Genomic DNA, 19,958 nt, shown 5'->3' on the forward strand with positions numbered 1-19,958 from the left:
AACGATGCTATATTTATTGAAATTGCAATTTAAACTTAATATTTTAAGACTTGGTTTCGAAGATTTTAATTTTGAGTCGAATTTTTTTCGCGTTCGCCGTCGATTTTTAAAACATAGAAATCCTAAACGTTTTCGGCGCATGCGCAAACTTTGGGTGATTCCCCGAATTTATATTTTGCGGTTTTTGCAGTGACGCAGGCATCGTTGATCATGACGTCATCAAACATAAGGACCATATTAGGAAGTATGGAATTCGGGAGGCGACTCGATTTCAAACAAAGTAACCTCGTAATGAACGAATTTATCAGGTGTGGGTTTATATGAATGTAACTTGTTTATCCTCGCGTGACAAGGACAGTAACCCAAGCCATTTTTTCACTTTTCGGAATAAAATGTTCTTTCATGTTATTGCGTTTCACGTTATATAAACTTTCCAATTCTCTGTGCTGGTAGAATTATTGAGCTAGGTGGGATAAAAGCCCAATAACGTCTTGAATGTTCTGAGCTTATGCCACAATTTAGATGATTAACTTTTGCAGCTCCCAGTAACGTAGGTAACCGTTATGACGTCACCAAACATAAGGACCATATTAGGAAGTAACGTGTTCGGGAGAAGATTTCGTAGTTTCGTCGTACTTGGGCCATCGTGCAAAAATGCAGTTTTTTATTCACGCTTGGATGATTGTTTTTATGATTGGCCTTCTAATAATTCAACCTATTTTAATCTATGACATCACAATAGCCACTCCAAGTCGCATAACACGACGGCTGAGGTGGATTCTGCGTTCATGTACGCTGGTGGAGAATCGGAGAAGCTGATTGGTCGGTCTGATGGTTGTCGTGACGATGTCGTTCAGATTGCAACGAAAGCTAACCCATGGGGGGGAAATACCCTGAGTAGAGAAGGGGTGAGAAAACAACTGGAGACTTCGCTGCAGAGGATGAAGGTGATGTCATAAGGGGGGTTGATGATGTCATAATAGGGGTTGATGGTGTCATGATGGGGTTAATGATGTCATAATGGGGGTTTGTATTGGTTGTTGTGCGTTGTAACACCCTGGTGTTGTTTAATTCACGCAGGCATAATATTTCTATTTGCTTGCATCAATAAATACAAATGTATTTAATTAAACAAGGAACCGTTTGAGTTATGAGCTCATAAAATAAAATGTAAAAGTGACATTAGTATCATAGTATGCATTATACAAATATATCAATACCAGGTCAAGTCAGTTCACTTATTCTACCTTCACGCCCCCGACTATAAAGTACCAATCGTCGAAACATTAGAAGCTGTCAATCAAATGCATAACGAGGGGAAATTCAACGAGCTTGGGTTGTCGAATTATTCAGCGTGGCAAGTTGCACAGGTGTATATGATATCTATGTTTATATATGATATCTATGTTGTACATATGATGTCTATGTTGTATATATGATATCTATGTTGTATATATGATATCTATGTTGTATATATGATATCTATGTTGTATATATGATATCTATGTTGTATATATGATGTCTATGTTGGTATATATGACATCTATGTTACAGATCCACACAATCTGCAGCACAAACTCATGGGTCGTACCGACTGTGTATCAAGGTAACTTATGTTAATAAACCAGCAAGTCTCAAAACTATTTGAAAGAGGCGACTGTGTAAAAGAATTTAAACTTCGTTTACAAATTATCACATTGTTCAGTTGAAACGCTGCTGACTGTACATTCAGATTCTATCATGTTTTGCAGTTTCATTTTATTTGTTAATATTGTTTCCATGGTAGGAATGTACAACTGCGTAACGCGAATGGTGGAGAAGGAGTTGTTTCCGTGTTTGCGACATTTCAACATGAGGTTTTACGCATACAACCCGTTAGCTGGGGGAATACTAACGGGGAAACATAAGTTCCAAGATGTGGGGAAAGATGAACCAGGGAGGTTCTTTGGGACAGGGGGGGTGGGTTGCGACGTATAGACAAAGGTGGGTGTTTGTATTAAAACCACGGTTTCCTGGTTCAAACCACAGTCTTACTACCATTAAGGTTATTGGAAACTTTCACCAACAAAGTTACATAAGTGGTAGGTTGGTAATCCTGGGGATTTGGGTTCGAAGCTCGATGCTGCTACCATTGTTAGCGTATGTGGGCAAGACACTTAACGAAAATTTTATCCAAGTTGAGGATTATAACGATAAAAATTAGCCACAAAATTGTGGAAAACAACTTTGTGAATTCTCTTAACCTACTGCTTGGCCACGAATGACAACTTGTTTGTTTTTGGCAACAATGCCAGTGAAAAGGTTGTTTAACCTGAATTGCATTTATTAGCAACCACACTTTCATTAATTAAAGCTGATATTCCAACAGATTTTGGAGGAAAACCAACTTCGACTTGGTTGAAGAGATAAAGGTTTTGTTACAAGATATCTATGGTGGTGAAGTAACGCTCGCTGAAGCTGCGTACAGGTTCATAGAAATAATATATGTTAATAGAAATATTATATATTTATAAAAATATCTTGTGTGGCAGGAAGTGTAAGCCTGTTTTTTTTTCATCTTAATATATTCCCTATCATGATTAAAGACATCTTTATGTTTAACGTTCATTCAAAACTAACAAGGTATCTTGTACGCTTAAAATAAATAATATATTGATATCGTTTTTCTTACAAATTATAAAAGTGAAAGAAATTTCGGTAATTGTTTTTCCACACAAATAACATGGAAATAATATATTTAACATCATCGTTAGATGGTTGTTTCACCACTCCTCACTCGATGGCAGCAAAGGAGACGGCGTTATCATCGGTTGTTCGACGATCGAGCAATATCACGCCAATATCGCCAACACTAGAGGGCCAGGGTTGGATGAGCGCATCACCAAAGTCATGGACCAATATTGGAAACAAAATGCAACAACCTGCCCTGATTATATGCGATAAAACATAGAAATCTTGTATTTGGCTATAATAAAGTTCAACAACACGATACCAGTGAAAAATCGCTCACGTAATTACAATCGCAACTTAGATTTTGCGCACGTTTTTTTTGTAATCAAAGCTGCAGTGAAACCCTAATTAGCTGCGCAAAACATGTTTGTTAAAATGTTATCGCGCAAAATACAATCTTTCAAATTGATAATGATAGATGTTAAAAACCATCGTTCAACCTGATAATAATTTTCCCAATACTGCCATAGATTCTTCCTCACGTCCATCTCTAGAACGTCACAACTCTGTAAAATATGTCAGACGATTCTTCACTGGTATCAGAAATTCTAAATTTGCGACAAATTGTTTAACACAGAATTCATTAATTTTGTGCAATAACATCGTCTGGTTTATCAATTATGACATCATTATATTTGTTCGCTTGTTTCATTGCGTCCTCGTTCCGTCGTTGGACCATCTCCGGCGTCATTTTCATGAACTGTTTCATAAAACGTTGGTTTCCTTTCTGGAATCTCTCGGCACAGTTATGTATACACGATGTCTGTGGTGGACGGTTGGAATTTGAATAAGGTAATTTGTTTGATTGTATTCTACCTGTTTATATTGGTGGGGTAACGATAGTCGTTATAACACGGGTGTTCTGTTTCATACACCTCGTGCCCGCTTACAAGTTACCATGTATGTAACTTATTTATCCTCGCATGGCGGGGCAACAACAGTCGTTATAACACAGGTGTTCTGTTTCATACACCTCGTTCCCGCTTACGAGTTACCTCGTATGTAACTTATTTATCCTCGCATGGCAGGGCAACAACAGTCGTTATAACACGGGTGTTCGGTTTCAAACACCTCGTGCCCGCTTACGAGTTACCTCGTATGTAACTTGGTGTGTAATTGTTTCCCTGTATGGATGACAATTTGGACAACTTATTAGTGACCACTGGGTTGGGGCATTAGGTGTCTTTTCCAGGGACACATACGCCTACAATAGCAGCATTGAGCCTTGAACCCGTTACCCCCTTGACCCACACACAGTAATACCTCATCTTTCGTTGGGTATCGATGGTTCATGTTTGTTACACATCGCGTAAAACAACGCTCCGTCAACGAGTTGTAAATTATCAGGAAATCTTTTATCTGAACATGACATCATTAGGTTGGTGACCTTATGCCCACAGTCGAGCAGCCACTCCAAAATATATATTTCATTTTTATTTTCGATTGCAATATGCAAAGATCATATCAATTATTAAGTAAAGAGAAAGGAATTAACAGCAAAACAACAGTCGTTACAACACGCTAAGGATAATATAAGGGGTATTTTGTAAAGAATTCTTTTACAAATAGTGTTTAAAGTTATTGCGTTGCAGGTTTAGCAGATAATGCTGGCGGATTTTTAACCAGCACATTATTTTAAAATTTAAAATATTTTACTTACGTTTCTAAGTTGTGACGATTCATCCATTTTAAAGGGAAGTGACGTCAAATGAACTTCATAACCCCAGCATGCAAGATCACGTGAAACCACTCATGCGTAAAGCAGCTGATATAAACAGTGTTGCACAATTATTATTCGTGGTTTGTGTGAACGAAGATCTAGCAAAACATAAAAATATTTACGACGTTTGAAATAAATTTTAGTATTGTAATTCTATTATTGTATATTTTTATAATTTAAAATAAAACGTAAATTGCGTGTTAGGTAATGTTTTTGGTTTGTGATAAATTAATATGGTACACTGATACTAAACTAGTTTCGCTGTTTGTTGTTTCTTGGATATTTTGTTTGTTTTGTTTCGAGTTGTTGGTGTTTGTTTCGGTGTTTATGTTCGTATATAAGCTTTGCAGAAGTTAAGTTGGTGAGGTATGGCATATATTATATTGGTGAGGTACTGCATGGAATACTAATGCCAAACAACCTGTGTATTAGGCAAGCGTTGATGCAATTAACATCTTTTGGTAGTTTGTTAATATGAGGCTGAATTTGTTTGTCTACGTTTAGCTCGTCGTTGCTTTCGTCATTTTAATCGCCGGTAATTCCCACAGAAAGGTCATTTTATAGTACGTGGAAGCCATTGCTTTATAAATCAATTATATATCTCAGAATCTAAAACAGGAATAAACGGGGAGGAAATAAATGGCGGTCTTAATAATATCATACAAACCTTACAGTTCAAGTTTAATTTATTTTGTTAAAGAAGTTCAAATGTAATGGAAACAAAAGTTCGGGCTGCAACAAAATCTTCAGTTTTGATTCAAAATAATTTCAATGACGACGTTATTGATGTGGTTCCACTTGGTGAGAAGTTGTCAAATGAGATCGCGGATATTAGTTTCACTACTGTTGCACGGAACGACGTTGGTGAAGTCACGTCAGATGATGGTAAATTGTTACTAGTAGAAATGGATAATTAGTCCGATCTTATATTGAATAAATTTTTAATTTTCACAGATTCTTCGAGCAGTCGCACCTCAGTGAGCAGTTCCGGATCAGTGGACGCAAGTTTATCGATGTTGGGGTTAACGGAAGATTATTTCTCGCACCCAGGGGTGAGGGGGGTGTTTATAGTGTGGGGTCAAGTTAGTGGCAATCTGGGGGTAATGGACCTGTAGGTTATATACCCCAGGCATAGTTTACGTGGTTTCATGGCTTGGTGGTTAGGCATGTAATCAATGGATGCTGGGTTCAAAGCTCGATGCTGCTACCATTGGGGGCATATGTGTCCTATGGCAAGACACTTAACGGCGAATAATCCAACCCATTGGTCAATAATGGGTTGTAGCACCCCGTGGGTAACAAACACCCCGTACCCAACTTACGATCTGATCCATCACAGCGATCACTTGGTTTGTCATCGAACGAAGAATTAGAAATCGCCATCGAGGGTTGCAAGGAAATGATTCAGCAACTTCCGGAAACTTCAAAACGAAGGAAGAAGCTCGTGGAGACGCTCGTTGAACTCCGGTTGAAACTTCAAGAGGTGAATACTGGCTTGTTTGTATGGTGCCGAGTATGCAATTCAAACCTATTAACAGTAAACACCCCTACGTTTCCCATTACAAAGCATCCCTTCTTTTCAAAAAAGTTGGTGTGGTCCACAAACATTTCTGACTGTGCCACAATGTAACTTTAAATATAAATTGGAAATAAATTAAAACAATTATTCCAAACAACAGGACGGTTCCGAAATTGAAGAATCGGACACGAAAATAATTCTCGGCCATAAATTGAAGAAGAAAGTGAACAAAACATTGAAACATTATTGTGATTGTTGTAGCAAACTTATTTGGGGTTTGTTCCAGGTGGGTTCGTTACTTTGTTACTCCAACTTTTTATTAATGTCACCAGATTGCGTTAAAAATATCAAAAACCTCTTCTTTTTTCAGTTGTAACTTAATATTAACCATGCCACCCAAATAGTTTAATAATCGTAATATTAATCAACATATTATTATATTAAACTTAATATTATAAAAATTATAACAATATAATACAAACATAATATTAACCCGCCCCCCCACAGATGTGGTACGAATGCACCATGTGCGGGTTCAAGTGTCACGCAAAGTGCACGACCACTGTTCGGCGATCTTGTGCAGCTCGTGCACATAAACCCAACACTTCGTACCAACTCAAGATTTGCCCCGAAGTTGGGTTGTCAAAACAACTTTATAAATGCGCCGAGTGTAAAAATGCTATTTCTATTCTCGGAGGTATATGTTTTGTTTTTATCATGATAAATTATTTTATACCAACAAATTAATAAAATAGAAATTAAGAATTAATAAATAAAATAATTATTAATAAAATTTAAAAGTTATGAACATAAAATAAAGTTAGTAAAATATTAACTCCCCCCAAGGTTCAGATGAAGCTCGTTTATGCGATTACTCCGGTTTGTATTATTGTCCCAACTGTCATTGGAACGACCTTGTTTCGATCCCAGCGAGGGTGCTGCATAATTGGGACCACGAACTGTACAAGGTAAATACTTTGGAACATTATCATGCTTATTTGATATTGTGGCACCGAGAGCTCTCCAGTGGTTACCATTATGGGCGTATGTGTCTTTGGGCAAGACAGTTGCCGACGATAACGACTGCCGTTGCCCACCACGCGAAGATAAGCATTTATTCTTATTTCCCAAAACTCCCCAACACCCAGGTGAGTCGAGCGATGTTCCAGCTATTATCATCACTTTACAATCGACCTTTGATATGCATCGACGACGTCAACCCGATGTTGTTCAACTTTGTCGAGGAACTCGCTGAAATAAGGGTGCGTGTGATGTCATAATGCAAGATGTCATAATGTGTGATGTCATGATGTGTGATGTCATGATGTGTGATGTCATAATGCAAGATGTCATAATGCGTGATGTCATAATGCGTGATGTCATAATGCGTGATGTCATAATGTGTGATGTCATAATGTGTGATGTCATAATGCGTGATGTCATAATGCGTGATGTCATAATGCGTGATGTCATAATGCAAGATGTCATAATGCGTGATGTCATAATGCGTGATGTCATAATGCGTGATGTCATAATGTGTGATGTCATAATGCGTGATGTCATAATGCGTGATGTCATAATGCGTGATGTCATAATGCGTGATGTCATAATGTGTGATGTCATAATGTGTGATGTCATAATGTGTGATGTCATAATGTGTGATGTCATGATGTGTGATGTCATCATGCGTGATGTCATAATGTGTGATGTCAAATTGTGTGATGTCATAATGCGTGATGTCATAATGTGTGATGTCATAATGTGTGATGTCATGATGTGTGATGTCATCATGTGTGATGTCATGATGCGTGATGTCAAATTGTGTGATGTCATAATGTGTGATGTCATAATGCGTGATGTCATAATGTGTGATGTCATAATGCGTGATGTCATAATGCGTGATGTCATAATGCGTGATGTCATAATGTGTGATGTCATAATGTGTGATGTCATAATGTGTGATGTCATAATGTGTGATGTCATGATGTGTGATGTCATAATGCGTGATGTCATAATGCGTGATGTCATAATGCGTGATGTCATAATGCGTGATGTCATAATGCAAGATGTCATAATGCAAGATGTCATCATGCGTGATGTCATAATGTGTGATGTCAAATTGTGTGATGTCATAATGTGTGATGTCATAATGCGTGATGTCATAATGCGTGATGTCATAATGCGTGATGTCATAATGTATATTATTCCAGAAAATGCGAGAAGATATTTTGAAAATGAAATCTTATTTCCTTGTTTGTTCGGTGGCGATCGAACAAAGGATTCTGTGCCAGGTGGGTTGGTGTTGTTTTTTAAAGTTTGTGCAACATGTCACCCAGGGACCCCCTACATTATGTCTGTACTTGTACCAATATAATGTACATAGTACAGATATTGGTAGGGGTGAAGCGCAGAATACCAAACTTAGTGTTAAACTTATAAATTATTTATTGCATGGCTGTGGATGAAACTGTATTTTACCAATGTCACCCGGGTTTATGTAAATACAAACCTGACGCATGTTGTTCATCCAGTTGGAAACGCGCCAACACTTTGTCGATGACTCTTCAATGTATTCGATGCGCGACCTTACCGAGACAATGCAAGGGGCTTTAACGCATGAGTTGTCGCGGATTCATACCAACTTTGCTAAACACATCAAATTGGATTGTTTGGTATTTATTTGTTTTAATTTTTGTAAATGTTGTTTAAGTGTGAAAGAAATCTTTTTTGTTTTGTGACCGTGGTTAAACGGCCGTGGTTGACGCACCTGGCCAACAAGTTATTGGTTCAAGGCTCAATGATGCTACCATTGTGGCCACCGATGCACTTCCCACTTAACCCCTGGTGATGTCTATTGCAGTGACACACCTTTAATATAGTAAGCAACATCATATTATACATTTAGTGTTACCATTATAATACAACAACAACAAATATTGTTTAGTTCTGCCAAGCGAAGGGATTTATCTGCGAGGTTTGCAACGCAGGTGAAGCTTTATTCCCATTCGACCCACTCGTTGCTATTTGTCCCAAATGTAGCGCGGTGTTTCACAAGTATGTTTCCTATTATATATATTGTGCTGTACTGCTGGTGTTGCTATTAGTGATAATAAAATGTTAGAAATTGCTCTTCTGGTAAAAATGTTTCATCTCATCAAAGTTTCGTTTTTATATTTTTGACTAGTTTGTTCCGTCATGCCCTGACTATGTCTCGTTTTTTACCAGAAAATTATTTTAAGTAATCATCGTATTCTAATATCATAATTATGTTTGTAGTTTAATATTATGACATCATAACCTTCGTTGTTGCAGCGATTGTTTCAGTTGTATCGACACACGATGTCCTCGTTGTAAACGTAAACAACATAAGCATGACTCATCGATTTCCGAGGATTACTCAGCAGAATCAAGCGATGATGACTCGATATATAATCTTGGTCGAACCAGGTGATAATGGGCGTGGCTCGTGTATTAATGGGCGTGGCTCGTGTATTAATGGGCGTGGCTCGTGTATTAATGGGTGTGGCTCGTGTATTAATGGGCGTTGCTCGTGTATTAATGGGCGTGGCTCGTGTATTAATGGGCGTGGCTCGTGTATTAATGGGCGTGGCTCGTGTATTAATGGGCGTGGCTCGTGTATTAATGGGCGTGGCTCGTGTATTAATGGGCGTGGCTCGTGTATTAATAGGCATGGCTCGTGTATTAATGGGCGTGGCTCGTGTATTAATGGGTGTGGCTCGTGTATTAATGGGCGTGGCTCGTGTATTAATGGGCGTGGCTCGTGTATTAATGGGTGTGGCTCGTGTATTAATGGGCGTGGCTCGTGTATTAATGGGCGTGGCTCGTGTATTAATAGGCGTGGCTCGTTTATTAATGGGCGTTGCTCGTGTATTAATGGGCGTGGCTCGTGTATTAATGGGCGTGGCTCGTGTATTAATGGGTGTGGCTCGTGTATTAATGGGCGTGGCTCGTGTATTAATGGGCGTGGCTCGTGTATTAATGGGTGTGGCTCGTGTATTAATGGGCGTGGCTCGTGTATTAATGGGTGTGGCTCGTGTATTAATGGGCGTGGCTCGTGTATTAATGGGTGTGGCTCGTGTATTAATGGGCGTGGCTCGTGTATTAATGGGCGTGGCTCGTGTATTAATGGGCGTGGCTCGTGTATTAATGGGCGTGGCTCGTGTATTAATGGGCGTGGCTCGTGTATTAATGGGTGTGGCTCGTGTAACTATGTTTGGTTCATTTAAAATCCCTGTATGGCTTGCTACCAAGGTTTACTATGGCTTATTCAAACCATATTCTAATGTGGAGCGATATAATGTAGGCCATTGTTGCCACTAGGTGATGCTTGGGTGTGATCTCATAGTTATATCTTTGTCAACAACAATCGGTCATGCCCCGAAGTTTGAAACCATCACCCTCGGTAAAACCAAACTAACTCGACAATTATTCCACCAGGAGCAACATTGCGACCAAGTCATCGCTGAAACCACATAGTGAGGTTAGAGAGCAACCACCAGGTGTCAAAAAAGAGCCACCACTAAATAGAGCTAAAGAGCCCCCCACCCCTCCACTTGGTGTCAGTGTTGGTACTCGTCACCGTAGCAACGCGATATTGTTAAATCAAGCTGTTGTAGCGAATGGCAACGAGAAGGGTTTGAATGATCTTTCCCCTTTCCTTATATGGGCGATATCCAACCAAGACCAAAGTAAGGACAATCGTCACGATGATGACGTCACACCTTACCTCTATGACGTCGCGAGTAATGACAGTTCAACCTCATCTCATGACGTTATAACACGTGATGTCATGCCATCTCGTGACGTCACAAAACCTCATTACGTCACAAAACGTGACGTCATCGAACCTCGTGATGTCACAAAACGTCACGATACATCGCATCGTCGTAGCAACACAAACTCTTCAGCAAAAAACGGAAACATATCGGAACTACCAAACAATAACCCATTCTTAAATGATAATGACGTCACAAACAATCCATTCATCGAGGATGATGACGTCACAAACCCATTTATGACAAACTCGTTTGAACGCAACAAAAATGACGATTATGACGCAACATTAAACCCATTCCTATAATACTGTGATTATGACGTTATTGGTGCAATAATAATAAACTCTGTGATGTAACAATGCATTATTGTTGGTTTTATTATAACGTCATACACACATCAATATAAAACATTGAAAAATGTTTCGGCGATATGACGTCACAATACGGATAATTTACTCGAGGCGGATGAATATGAGTGAGTGTTTGTTGTTACTCCGCCCTATAACATTATCATAAATGAACATTGTGACGTGAAGGTCGTTACCATTGTTAACCCTTATGACGTCATAATATAGAAACACCCACGCATAATGCCCTTGAGGCGAAACGCGAATATTTGACGCGATATTCGATTGTTTCGTCATATTTAAAAATGAAGCCGATCATCGCGTTGCTCCTGTGTTACGTCACAATCACCAATGGTGAGTATATTCTAGAGTATTGTTTGTTTGTTTGTTTGTTTGCAACTTCATCAAACGCGACGTCTCGCTGGTTGGCAGACGAAACGTTGTTGAAATAAAGAACTTTTTTACGACAATAGCTTTTAAGTTAAGCCTGATGTTGGGTTTACATGAAACTGGACCTTTGTTCTACTTTATTGCTGTAACTTTGTATAAATTGCTTTTCTGGTAAAAATAGTTGTTTCATTGCGCCAACTTTTCGTCAGAATTATCTACGTTTTTAACGGAAGGAATATTTATATAATAACGTTTTTTAAAAATAGAACATAATTACCATTGTTACGTCACAAGGTTTGCTTTGTTTGGAATGCGATGAAAGCGAAAGCATCGCTGAGTGTGACGTCAACGGTCGACTTGTCGCCTGTCAATCAAATCAGGTATGTATGATGTCACTATGACCATGCTGGTTACGTCACTATAACAACTTATGACGTTTCAGAAAGCGTGCGAAACAGTGGTTCGCAGGTCCGGGTATTCCCCCGGTGACGTAAAGGTAATGAAGGGATGCAAACAAAGGAAGGCGTGTCGTAATAATCAAGCACAGGTGGGCTGTGTATGGGGTGTTATAACTTACCCACGTGTGTAACTTTGTGGGTGATTGTTTTCTGTGTGGCTGACAATTTAGACAACCCATTAGTGACCACTGGGTTGAGGCAATTGTTGTTAAGTGTCTTGCCCAAGGACACATACGCCCACAATGGTAGCAGCACGAAGTCCTAAACCCGTAACTTAGGTTATAGCCGATTACTAACCATGGACCATCAACCTTAGATTTACAACTGATGTTTCCACAGAACACACAGGTATCGGGGGGCGGTAAGCAATGCAACGCTGACCAACCAAGTTCGGTGTGCTCGTGTTGTTGTGTGGGTGATGGTTGCAATATAGGGGAACCACCGTGTATTGAAGAAGTTATTAACGGTAAACTTTGTGGGTTTTGCTTTTCCCGACAATAAAAGTTTTCAATTCATTGTTACCCCTTTTCCTCTGTGACGTAACATACCACTATAGTGACGTACCATCACCATAGTGACGTAACATATCCTCATAGTGACGTAATATACTACCATAATGACGTAACATACTACCATAGTGACGTAACATACATCATAGTGACGTGTCCCGTCCAAGCCACCTTCTACCACGGTGAGATGCAATGTAGCGACGGAAACAATGAGGGTTCGGTGTGTAAGTTCGTTTGTACAGAGGGCGCGTTCAGTGTTTATCCTGACGGGGTGAATGCGAACCAGTGTATGGGAGGCGGGGTTTGGAACATTTCTATGCCTTGTTGTGCAAGTAAGTATGTGGTGTTATGGTTGTTGTATTAAAGTTATAAACGAGGTGTATGATACAGAACCTACGTGTTATAGCTCACATTATATAGTTAACTCACAAAGTTAATACGTGGCACTTACTGTATTTGCCTGCCATGAGAGGATAAATAAGCGAAGTTATAAAAAAATAAAAAAAATCAATAACCTTAATTATTAATGAGGTCATGTAATAAACGTCATTGTGACGTCACAGGGCCATGTCCTCCATACTTCTTGTACGACATGGTCACCCTTTATCACACAACAAACGTTCAATTGTTCGACATCTTCAGTTTGGGTGCGATAATTAGAACCAGGTACGTCATCTTTTGTTAAGTCATATTAATGAATTTATTACGTCATATTATATGACGTTCTACTCATGATTCATGACGTCACAGTGCGATTGCAATTGGCCCGGAAGCGACACAATCAGCGTCGTTCTATTATAGCGACAAAATTGACGAAGATTCCGTCGTTTATTTCAACGACTATAATTACAACCGAAGCCTCGGGATTCGGTTATATGATGAAAGGACTCGGCCGAACAATTCAGGTATAATTACTTTTAATAAAATGGTATGGCGTCACTATTTACTACATCATTAGCAAATGGGAAAGTGAACACCGGCGCCGCCATTCAGTGGGCGTTACGTAATATGTTCAACGAATCACGCGGGGCAAGACGGAACGTCCCGAAAATCATCGTCGTCGCAATCGACTCGGATTCGGATGATGACGTCACGTCTGCGTCACAAGCGGCTAGAGATGCAGGGGTATTGGTAAGTAGATCCTGGCGGATGAATATATTAAATCGTGGGAAGACGGGATACCTTTAGCACATAATATCCAAACATCCTAACCTGATCGTGTCTTAAACAATTAACAACGGTCTATGGGAGTCGTGAGGATACCGATTTAGGGTTCTTCAAATGTTCTTTGTTTACTACCAAATGGGACAAAAAATTAATTGAAGAGGTTTCCCATCTTCCCCCACTCTACTATATGATACCGGTTTAAATAGTTAGAACGCTCGCGAGGATAAATGAATTACATTGTGTTGTTTCTTATAGATATACGTGTTTAACATCCCGCCGGCGGGTGGCGCCCTTGATCAAGACCAAATGTTGTCAATCACAAATGACGTAGACCACATATTTACCTTTGACCCAAAGAGACGGAACTTCTTTTCTAATGTCGGTTTATTTACAACTGACGTCATATCCCATTTCTGTAGCGACCCGTGCAACCATGCGTTCCACAATTAACTTAACAATTCATTTATCTCTTCGAATACGATAGCGAAAATTAATTGAAACAACGAAGAGGAAAGAATTAGTTTTAACAATAATCATTTCTAGCTAATTGTTGACACTTAATAAAGTGACGTCATAAAGTAAACTTAATAAAGTGACGTCACATGAAAATTTCGCTTCCCGCGATTTACGCGATATCTATTCCATAAAGTAGCATAAAAATCATAAGCGCGATATTTAAACGGGGAGTTTTTAGTAGCAACGTAATGTGTGGTTAGTTTGTTGATGAAGTTTTCTCAGGTATGGTAGGTTAGTCCGTTACCAAAGTTGTTATATTTGCTGTGTGTTTGTATATAGTTCAGGTAAGGTTTATGCTGATAGTCGAGTTGCTGAAGCTATTGCAGTGTGTGGATAAGCAGACATGACTTTTGGTTGGTTTGGTCGTTTATATCCTCGTTGGTGGGAACTTTAGTGACAACAATTGTTTTCTGTAGATGTTTTATTACAATGTCATCTCTTGGCATTAAACATGAATCAGCGATAAATATTGATTTGAATAATTATAAAGTTAGTATAAGATGTCTATGTTGATTCGTGCAAGAATGACTTTTGTCGCGGGCCCTCATCAATTGTGATGACATTTCCTGTGATGTCACTTCCTGGTGGGGGAAGGGGCGGCGGGGGAAGTCCCTTTGGGTCGTTTGAAGATGGTATAGCCCCACCCGGTGGTGGTGGAGGTTGTACAGCTCCACCCGGTGGTGGTGGAGGTTGTACAGCTCCACCCGGTGGTGGTGGTATAGCTCCACCTGATGGTGGTGGTATAGCCCCACCTGGTGACCCATCACCCTGATGCGTTGGGGTGACGAAACTTTCCATCCGTTGTTCCGATGCCTCGGTGTTCCCGCTGAACACGGAAACTTTGTCATCGTCGCTGACTTCTTGTGGCGGGCCCTTGACGCTGAATGAAGGGGAATCCCCCAATGTAGGAACACTCACCTGTAACAAAGGTTGATTGTGACATCATTATGACCATTGTCAATGGTGGCAGGGATAGTTAGACTTAGATGCAAAACATTAGAAAAATGTTCAAGTATTGGTTGTAATGTTTGATTATTGCAGTTTTGGACATTTAGGGGTTGGCTTGTCCACCCTGCCACCCCAGGTTTGGTGCCTATGTGTACTACTCCACCTTAGTAAGTGACTTGAGGGGTCTTGTTTTCTTCTTAAGCATCGACCCAGCATCGCTGCTCCCCACCGACGGTGAACGACTTGAACCTTTAGCGCTACCCGGTGACCGGTTCAACTTCGATCCTGCGTCGCTAGCGTTGTCGGTTTCGAACACGTTGACATGCTGTTGAGTGAACGAGAGCTATTCATAATTATATAAACATATGTTATATATATATTGTACATACCACAGGTTGAGCGATCGTTTCATCGTCGGTTATATCATCCGTTCCCATTTTCATCATTGTTATCTTAACTTGGCCGTCGTTTATCCACGCGTCGGGTGTTTGGTTCGCCTTTTTCTTGTGCTGTGGGTGTATATGTTATTTTTATGTGTGGTGTATATGTTATTTCTATGGCATAGGTGTCATGTTTATTCAGTCTGACATTGTTAAAATAAAGTTACACTCATAGTTGTCAAACATAGGGAACCTCATTGATTAATGTGGTGAATGCAATATACTTTGTCTCTGCTTGTTTGTAAAGACACCTAACAGCAGGGTAAAATCTGGGGTGACATTGTTAAAATACAGTTACACTCATAGTTGTAAAACATAGGAAACCTCATTGATTAATGTGGTGAATGCAATATACTTTGGCTCTGCTTGTTTGTATAGACACCTAACAGCAGGGTAAAATCTGGGGTGACATTGTTAAAATACAGTTACACTCATAGTTGTCAAACATAGGGAACCTCATTGATTAATGTGGTGAATGCAATATACTTTGGTTCTGCTTGGTTGTATAGACACCTAACAACAGGGTAAAAATTATTTTAAGCAAAAACTTGTGCACTACAACATATGATGTCACCCCTGTACTAAAAGTTGGGGCAACACGCCACCCTAACCACCCCTAATATGACGCCTTTATAATAAACATTGTTTCTTACCTGGTATCTTTTGTAGCAGCAAATAAATAAAACAACGAGAACCACAATCACCAGCAATATTATCCCTCCAACCACCAATGCACTCTGCCATGTGTTTAAACCAAACAAACTAAATAGGGTTGTTGTTGTTGTTGTGTTGTGTTGCTGTGTGGATAACGTGTTGTAGTCAGTTGTTGTTATGTTGTAGTTTGATGCTGTTACTGTGTTGTTGTTCGCTTGTGTGTTTGTTGTTGTTATGTTGTAGCTGTCTGTTGTTGCTGTCACAGTATTGTTGTTTGGTTGTGTTGATATTATGTTGTAGCTGGCTGTTGTTGTTACTTTTGTGTTGTAGCTAGATGTTGTTGTATTGCCAGTTGTCGATGTTATGTTGTAGGGTTGTGTTGTATAGTCAGTTGTGTTGTAACCGCTTGTTTGTGGGATTGTGGTGGCAGTTGTAGCTGTTGTCGGGCCCTGTGTGGCAGATGTCGGTAATTTGGTGGCAGTTGTCGGTAGTTTGGTGGCAGTTGTCGGGCCCTGTGTGGCAGTTGTTGGTAATTTGGTGGCGGTTGTCATCGCAGCTGTTACAACTTCCATGGTTGTGGGGTCTGTAGAAACATTCGTTACGTCACGAATATGACGTGTTATGACGTCACCTGTTGTCTGGGTAACCACCATCGTCGTGGCGTGAGTTACATTCGCTGCCATTGTTACGTAATAATAAAACAAACTACGTCACAATTACTATTTCAACGTCACGTAACTTTCCTCGACCACTTTCGCTGCCTCTATGACGTCACAAACCACAATTATACGCAACAATCTTGCTTGTTATAAACTCCACTTTAGATACCGATGTATACTTTGTCCTATTGTTACCGTGTGTGACGTAACAAGCATGAAACTTCCGCGTGAATCATCGACCCGAGGTTGCGGAAACAACCCACGCTGTATTATGTGCAGGTTAAACTATAGTATAATAATTATAATGCATAAAATATCTACAAGCATAATATAACACATAAACCAACAACGAATTGTTCGATATTTCTATTCGTTTATTTTTCATACATATTGACGTCAAATATCGTTGCGTAAATACGTTTAATTGTTTCGTAATCAGTATGACGTCACAAATAAAGCACCGGGAACTCAATTAACGTTCGGTACCTTTGTGACGTCATCACTCGGCGTTTTTTCGTGTGACGTCATAACATCATTTTTTCTTAAATGTTGGCTGAGTATCGGTGAATCCCCCCATAGTAATGACGTATGTTTGACGTCACTTCCGTGATAAATACCCGGCCACGATAGTAGATGGTATGTAGGGCAAGGGAGGGGTAGGAAGGGGTTGAACAATCCCTCCATTATTAAACCTGGGTACATTGGTATAGGGGGGATGACATCATCCTGCTTACGTTGCTGTGACGTAGCTCGTAATGACGTCATGTTAATGTAAGGCGCTACTCTACATCCAGGTATGGAGCTTCCCATTGTTAACCCTGTGTGACGTCATATTAATATTATATGGGGTAGTGTGATGTCATATTGTTACCTTTTTGCATCTGGCTCTCTTGTTTTCGACATTTTGCCCGTCGGTTCTGGAACCAAACCTGTGGGGGTTGTTGTTTAGTTGCTACGTGTATACTTGGGGGTTGGGTAAACCGTATTATAATGTTGGGAAAGATGGATCCCACTTCGTGGCGCTCGGTTAATAAACCACTGGTAGTAGACAGTTTAATATAATCAACGAAATAAGTAACCTTCTAAAATAATGTTAATAAAAAATATTGTGTGAAATATATTCAATTAAATGGCGTCATCAGTTCCTTATTAAAATACAATTAGTTTATTATGACGTAACATGCATGCATTTTGAAGTATAGATGGCGCGTCGATCCGTCATGTAGTCACGTGGTGTAGCCCTCTATATTTAGGGGGGTAATTTACGAGGTAACGACGCCATAGGGGACTAATGGATTAGTTAACCGCTATCCCATCGACGTGTCGTCTTTATCACGTCATACATACAGATACTATGCATTGTGACGTCATGGAATTAATATACTGATTACTTATTTGTTTTATCGAGTAAAGGAGCGAACCCTGCTGTTGAACCAATATGAGGAGTTTGTTTCAATGACTTAGTTTTGCTGGTAATTCAATTCTCTTCATTGTAATAATAAATGGCTTTTTTCGATCTTATCGTAATCGAAAAGATAAATAATTTGTAAAAGTAAAACATAATAAAAGGTTTATAAATATAATAAGGCGCGTCGTCGTTCAAAACACGATCGGAAAATATGGGATATTATGTCCCTTATGTGCTAATGGTATCCCATCTTACCCCAAGTGATAAATGTAATATAGGTTTAATAAATAGATTAAACATGAAATAACCGAACACCTGTACTCTTCCCTCTGATAGTTTCAACCTTGAACTTATTTCCTCTCGCATGAAAGCATCGGGATAATGTGTTTCTTCGAACAATCGTTCCAACTCGTTCAATTGTTCCATCGTAAAGTTGGTTCGGCTACGACGTTGTTTCTATATCAGGGGAATCACCCATGTCAATACCAATCACGTAATAATGATTAAATAAGTGACGTAACATTGATGTTTATTCGCTAAATAATTGTTTTAATCCATTGTTTGACGCATAGTCGTCCTTAATGGTGAAGTTGGCCCAATATTTGACACGCATGCTCGTTATTGGTTTTTACTCGGATATTTACGACAAGCCCGATGTAACGATGTCGTCTATGATAGCCTAGTGTCATATTGTCGATCCTTGTGTCAAATTTACCCGCTGCCCCGGGTTTCGACTAATTACCTTCACCGACCTGATCGATATTACGTCACAATTACCTTTGCGCTCTCCGTGGAGCCGTCGCTTTTCACCGACACGTCATCACTGACGTCATATGACGTAGTTCGTTTCGATGACGTCACTTGTTTTTGTTTCGTCACTCGTTGAACTGCTGACGTAACGCGTCAGAGAAGTTGTATATTTATAAATATTTCGGGTATTTACCTTGGGTGTTTTCCCCGATCCGTGACGTCACTTGTTTATTTTTCGCGGGATTCCCCGGGATATTTCCAACTTTGGTTTTCATCGGGGGAAATTTACCCCAAAAGTCCCCACAATCAGGGGAATTCCCCCGAAATGGAGTTTCTATTCTGTTCATCACGTGGGTTTGTAACGCGATTAACGGATCTTTCACTTCCGGTACCCTTTGTGACGTCACAGTACTCATTACTTTCGGCTTGGCTATTATGACGTCACTAACAAGCGCTCGAACAGAGAAATCTTTTGTTCTAGAATCCTTTCCATTGTCTTTGCTTTGTGACATCACACTACCTTCCCCTACCTCCTCGAAACTACCGCGGTCGTCGCGATTTCACCAAACGTAGATGAACCGCTTGAATTAAAGAATAATGAGAACGCGAATCGCGTCGATCGCTGGCCTCCCGTGAAATACAAAGAGACACCCCCCTCAAATACTGAGCGAGAATTTATTTTATTTCCCGCCAGATCGAAACATCTTCTCTTACGCGACACTGCCATATTATGACGTCACAAACAGGATTGTTCATTCATTGTTACCATTAAATAATTAGCCTTGTTCTGTATATAGTGACGTCATAAACAGCGGATTGTTTTCGTTTTTTTACTTATATGACGTCATAATGGTTTATGCTCTGTTGATTATATTCATTGTGACATCATAGAGAGGTTGTGATGTAATACACGACATAGAAACAACATTAATCCTGTTGTTTACATA

General features: G+C 39.7%; 6 protein-coding genes across 10 annotated transcripts; 3 read left to right on the forward strand and 3 right to left on the reverse strand.

Moving 5' to 3' along the window:
- The first annotated feature begins 146 nt into the window (after window positions 1-146).
- On the forward strand, window positions 147-3,473 carry LOC149743728 (aflatoxin B1 aldehyde reductase member 2-like). Its single transcript, XM_089881702.1, is given in 8 exon segments — window positions 147-308; window positions 743-947; window positions 1,224-1,370; window positions 1,555-1,606; window positions 1,787-1,953; window positions 1,955-1,983; window positions 2,369-2,467; window positions 2,754-3,473. Coding segments are annotated over 8 exon segments (987 nt in total). The 5' UTR covers window positions 147-210; the 3' UTR covers window positions 2,944-3,473.
- Window positions 2,927-4,567, reverse strand: LOC149743729 (mitochondrial import inner membrane translocase subunit Tim10 B-like). Of its 2 annotated transcripts, none has more exons than XM_089881831.1 (3): window positions 4,391-4,567; window positions 3,994-4,089; window positions 2,927-3,505 (listed from the first exon to the last, which is right to left on the reverse strand). In XM_089881831.1, exons 1-3 carry the CDS (start codon window positions 4,415-4,417, stop codon window positions 3,314-3,316), a joined length of 315 nt encoding a protein of 104 aa, XP_089737957.1. In that variant the 5' UTR covers window positions 4,418-4,567; the 3' UTR covers window positions 2,927-3,313. The 2 variants fall into 2 exon arrangements, with proteins under 2 accessions (XP_089737957.1, XP_089737967.1); XM_089881841.1 differs by having other exon boundaries at window positions 2,927-3,493; window positions 4,391-4,549.
- Window positions 3,381-11,128, forward strand: LOC149743730 (differentially expressed in FDCP 8 homolog). The gene is made up of 13 exons (XM_089881522.1): window positions 3,381-3,522; window positions 5,151-5,335; window positions 5,405-5,502; window positions 5,790-5,933; window positions 6,130-6,255; window positions 6,477-6,666; window positions 6,816-6,937; window positions 7,118-7,231; window positions 8,180-8,260; window positions 8,501-8,641; window positions 8,914-9,023; window positions 9,282-9,416; window positions 10,428-11,128. Exons 2-13 carry the CDS (start codon window positions 5,164-5,166, stop codon window positions 11,068-11,070), a joined length of 2,076 nt encoding a protein of 691 aa, XP_089737648.1. The 5' UTR covers window positions 3,381-3,522; window positions 5,151-5,163; the 3' UTR covers window positions 11,071-11,128.
- Window positions 11,129-11,262: 134 nt separating this feature from the next.
- LOC149743731 (uncharacterized) lies at window positions 11,263-14,139 on the forward strand. Its single transcript, XM_089881660.1, has 9 exons — window positions 11,263-11,466; window positions 11,797-11,882; window positions 11,945-12,049; window positions 12,300-12,426; window positions 12,619-12,801; window positions 13,033-13,135; window positions 13,220-13,374; window positions 13,428-13,600; window positions 13,892-14,139. The coding sequence occupies exons 1-9, from the start codon at window positions 11,418-11,420 to the stop codon at window positions 14,084-14,086; spliced, it is 1,176 nt and encodes a 391-aa protein (XP_089737786.1). The 5' UTR covers window positions 11,263-11,417; the 3' UTR covers window positions 14,087-14,139.
- A 457-nt stretch (window positions 14,140-14,596) lies between these two features.
- On the reverse strand, window positions 14,597-17,128 carry LOC149743732 (uncharacterized). Of its 4 annotated transcripts, none has more exons than XM_089881631.1 (5): window positions 16,826-17,128; window positions 16,194-16,777; window positions 15,490-15,609; window positions 15,264-15,443; window positions 14,597-15,070 (listed from the first exon to the last, which is right to left on the reverse strand). In XM_089881631.1, the coding sequence occupies exons 1-5, from the start codon at window positions 16,875-16,877 to the stop codon at window positions 14,657-14,659; spliced, it is 1,350 nt and encodes a 449-aa protein (XP_089737757.1). In that variant the 5' UTR covers window positions 16,878-17,128; the 3' UTR covers window positions 14,597-14,656. The 4 variants fall into 4 exon arrangements, with proteins under 4 accessions (XP_089737757.1, XP_089737763.1, XP_089737748.1 ...); XM_089881637.1 differs by having other exon boundaries at window positions 15,264-15,425; window positions 16,826-17,092; XM_089881622.1 differs by having other exon boundaries at window positions 15,264-15,425; window positions 16,194-17,128.
- A 173-nt stretch (window positions 17,129-17,301) lies between these two features.
- Window positions 17,302-19,702, reverse strand: LOC149743733 (uncharacterized). The gene is made up of 5 exons (XM_089881718.1): window positions 19,205-19,702; window positions 19,039-19,148; window positions 18,577-18,717; window positions 17,725-17,782; window positions 17,302-17,671 (listed from the first exon to the last, which is right to left on the reverse strand). The coding sequence occupies exons 1-5, from the start codon at window positions 19,521-19,523 to the stop codon at window positions 17,322-17,324; spliced, it is 978 nt and encodes a 325-aa protein (XP_089737844.1). The 5' UTR covers window positions 19,524-19,702; the 3' UTR covers window positions 17,302-17,321.
- Between the last annotated feature and the right edge of the window lie 256 nt (window positions 19,703-19,958).

This window comes from Ciona robusta, chromosome 1 (assembly GCF_009617815.1).
Source record: "Ciona robusta chromosome 1, ASM961781v2".
In the NCBI taxonomy this organism is placed as follows: domain Eukaryota; kingdom Metazoa; phylum Chordata; class Ascidiacea; order Phlebobranchia; family Cionidae; genus Ciona; species Ciona robusta.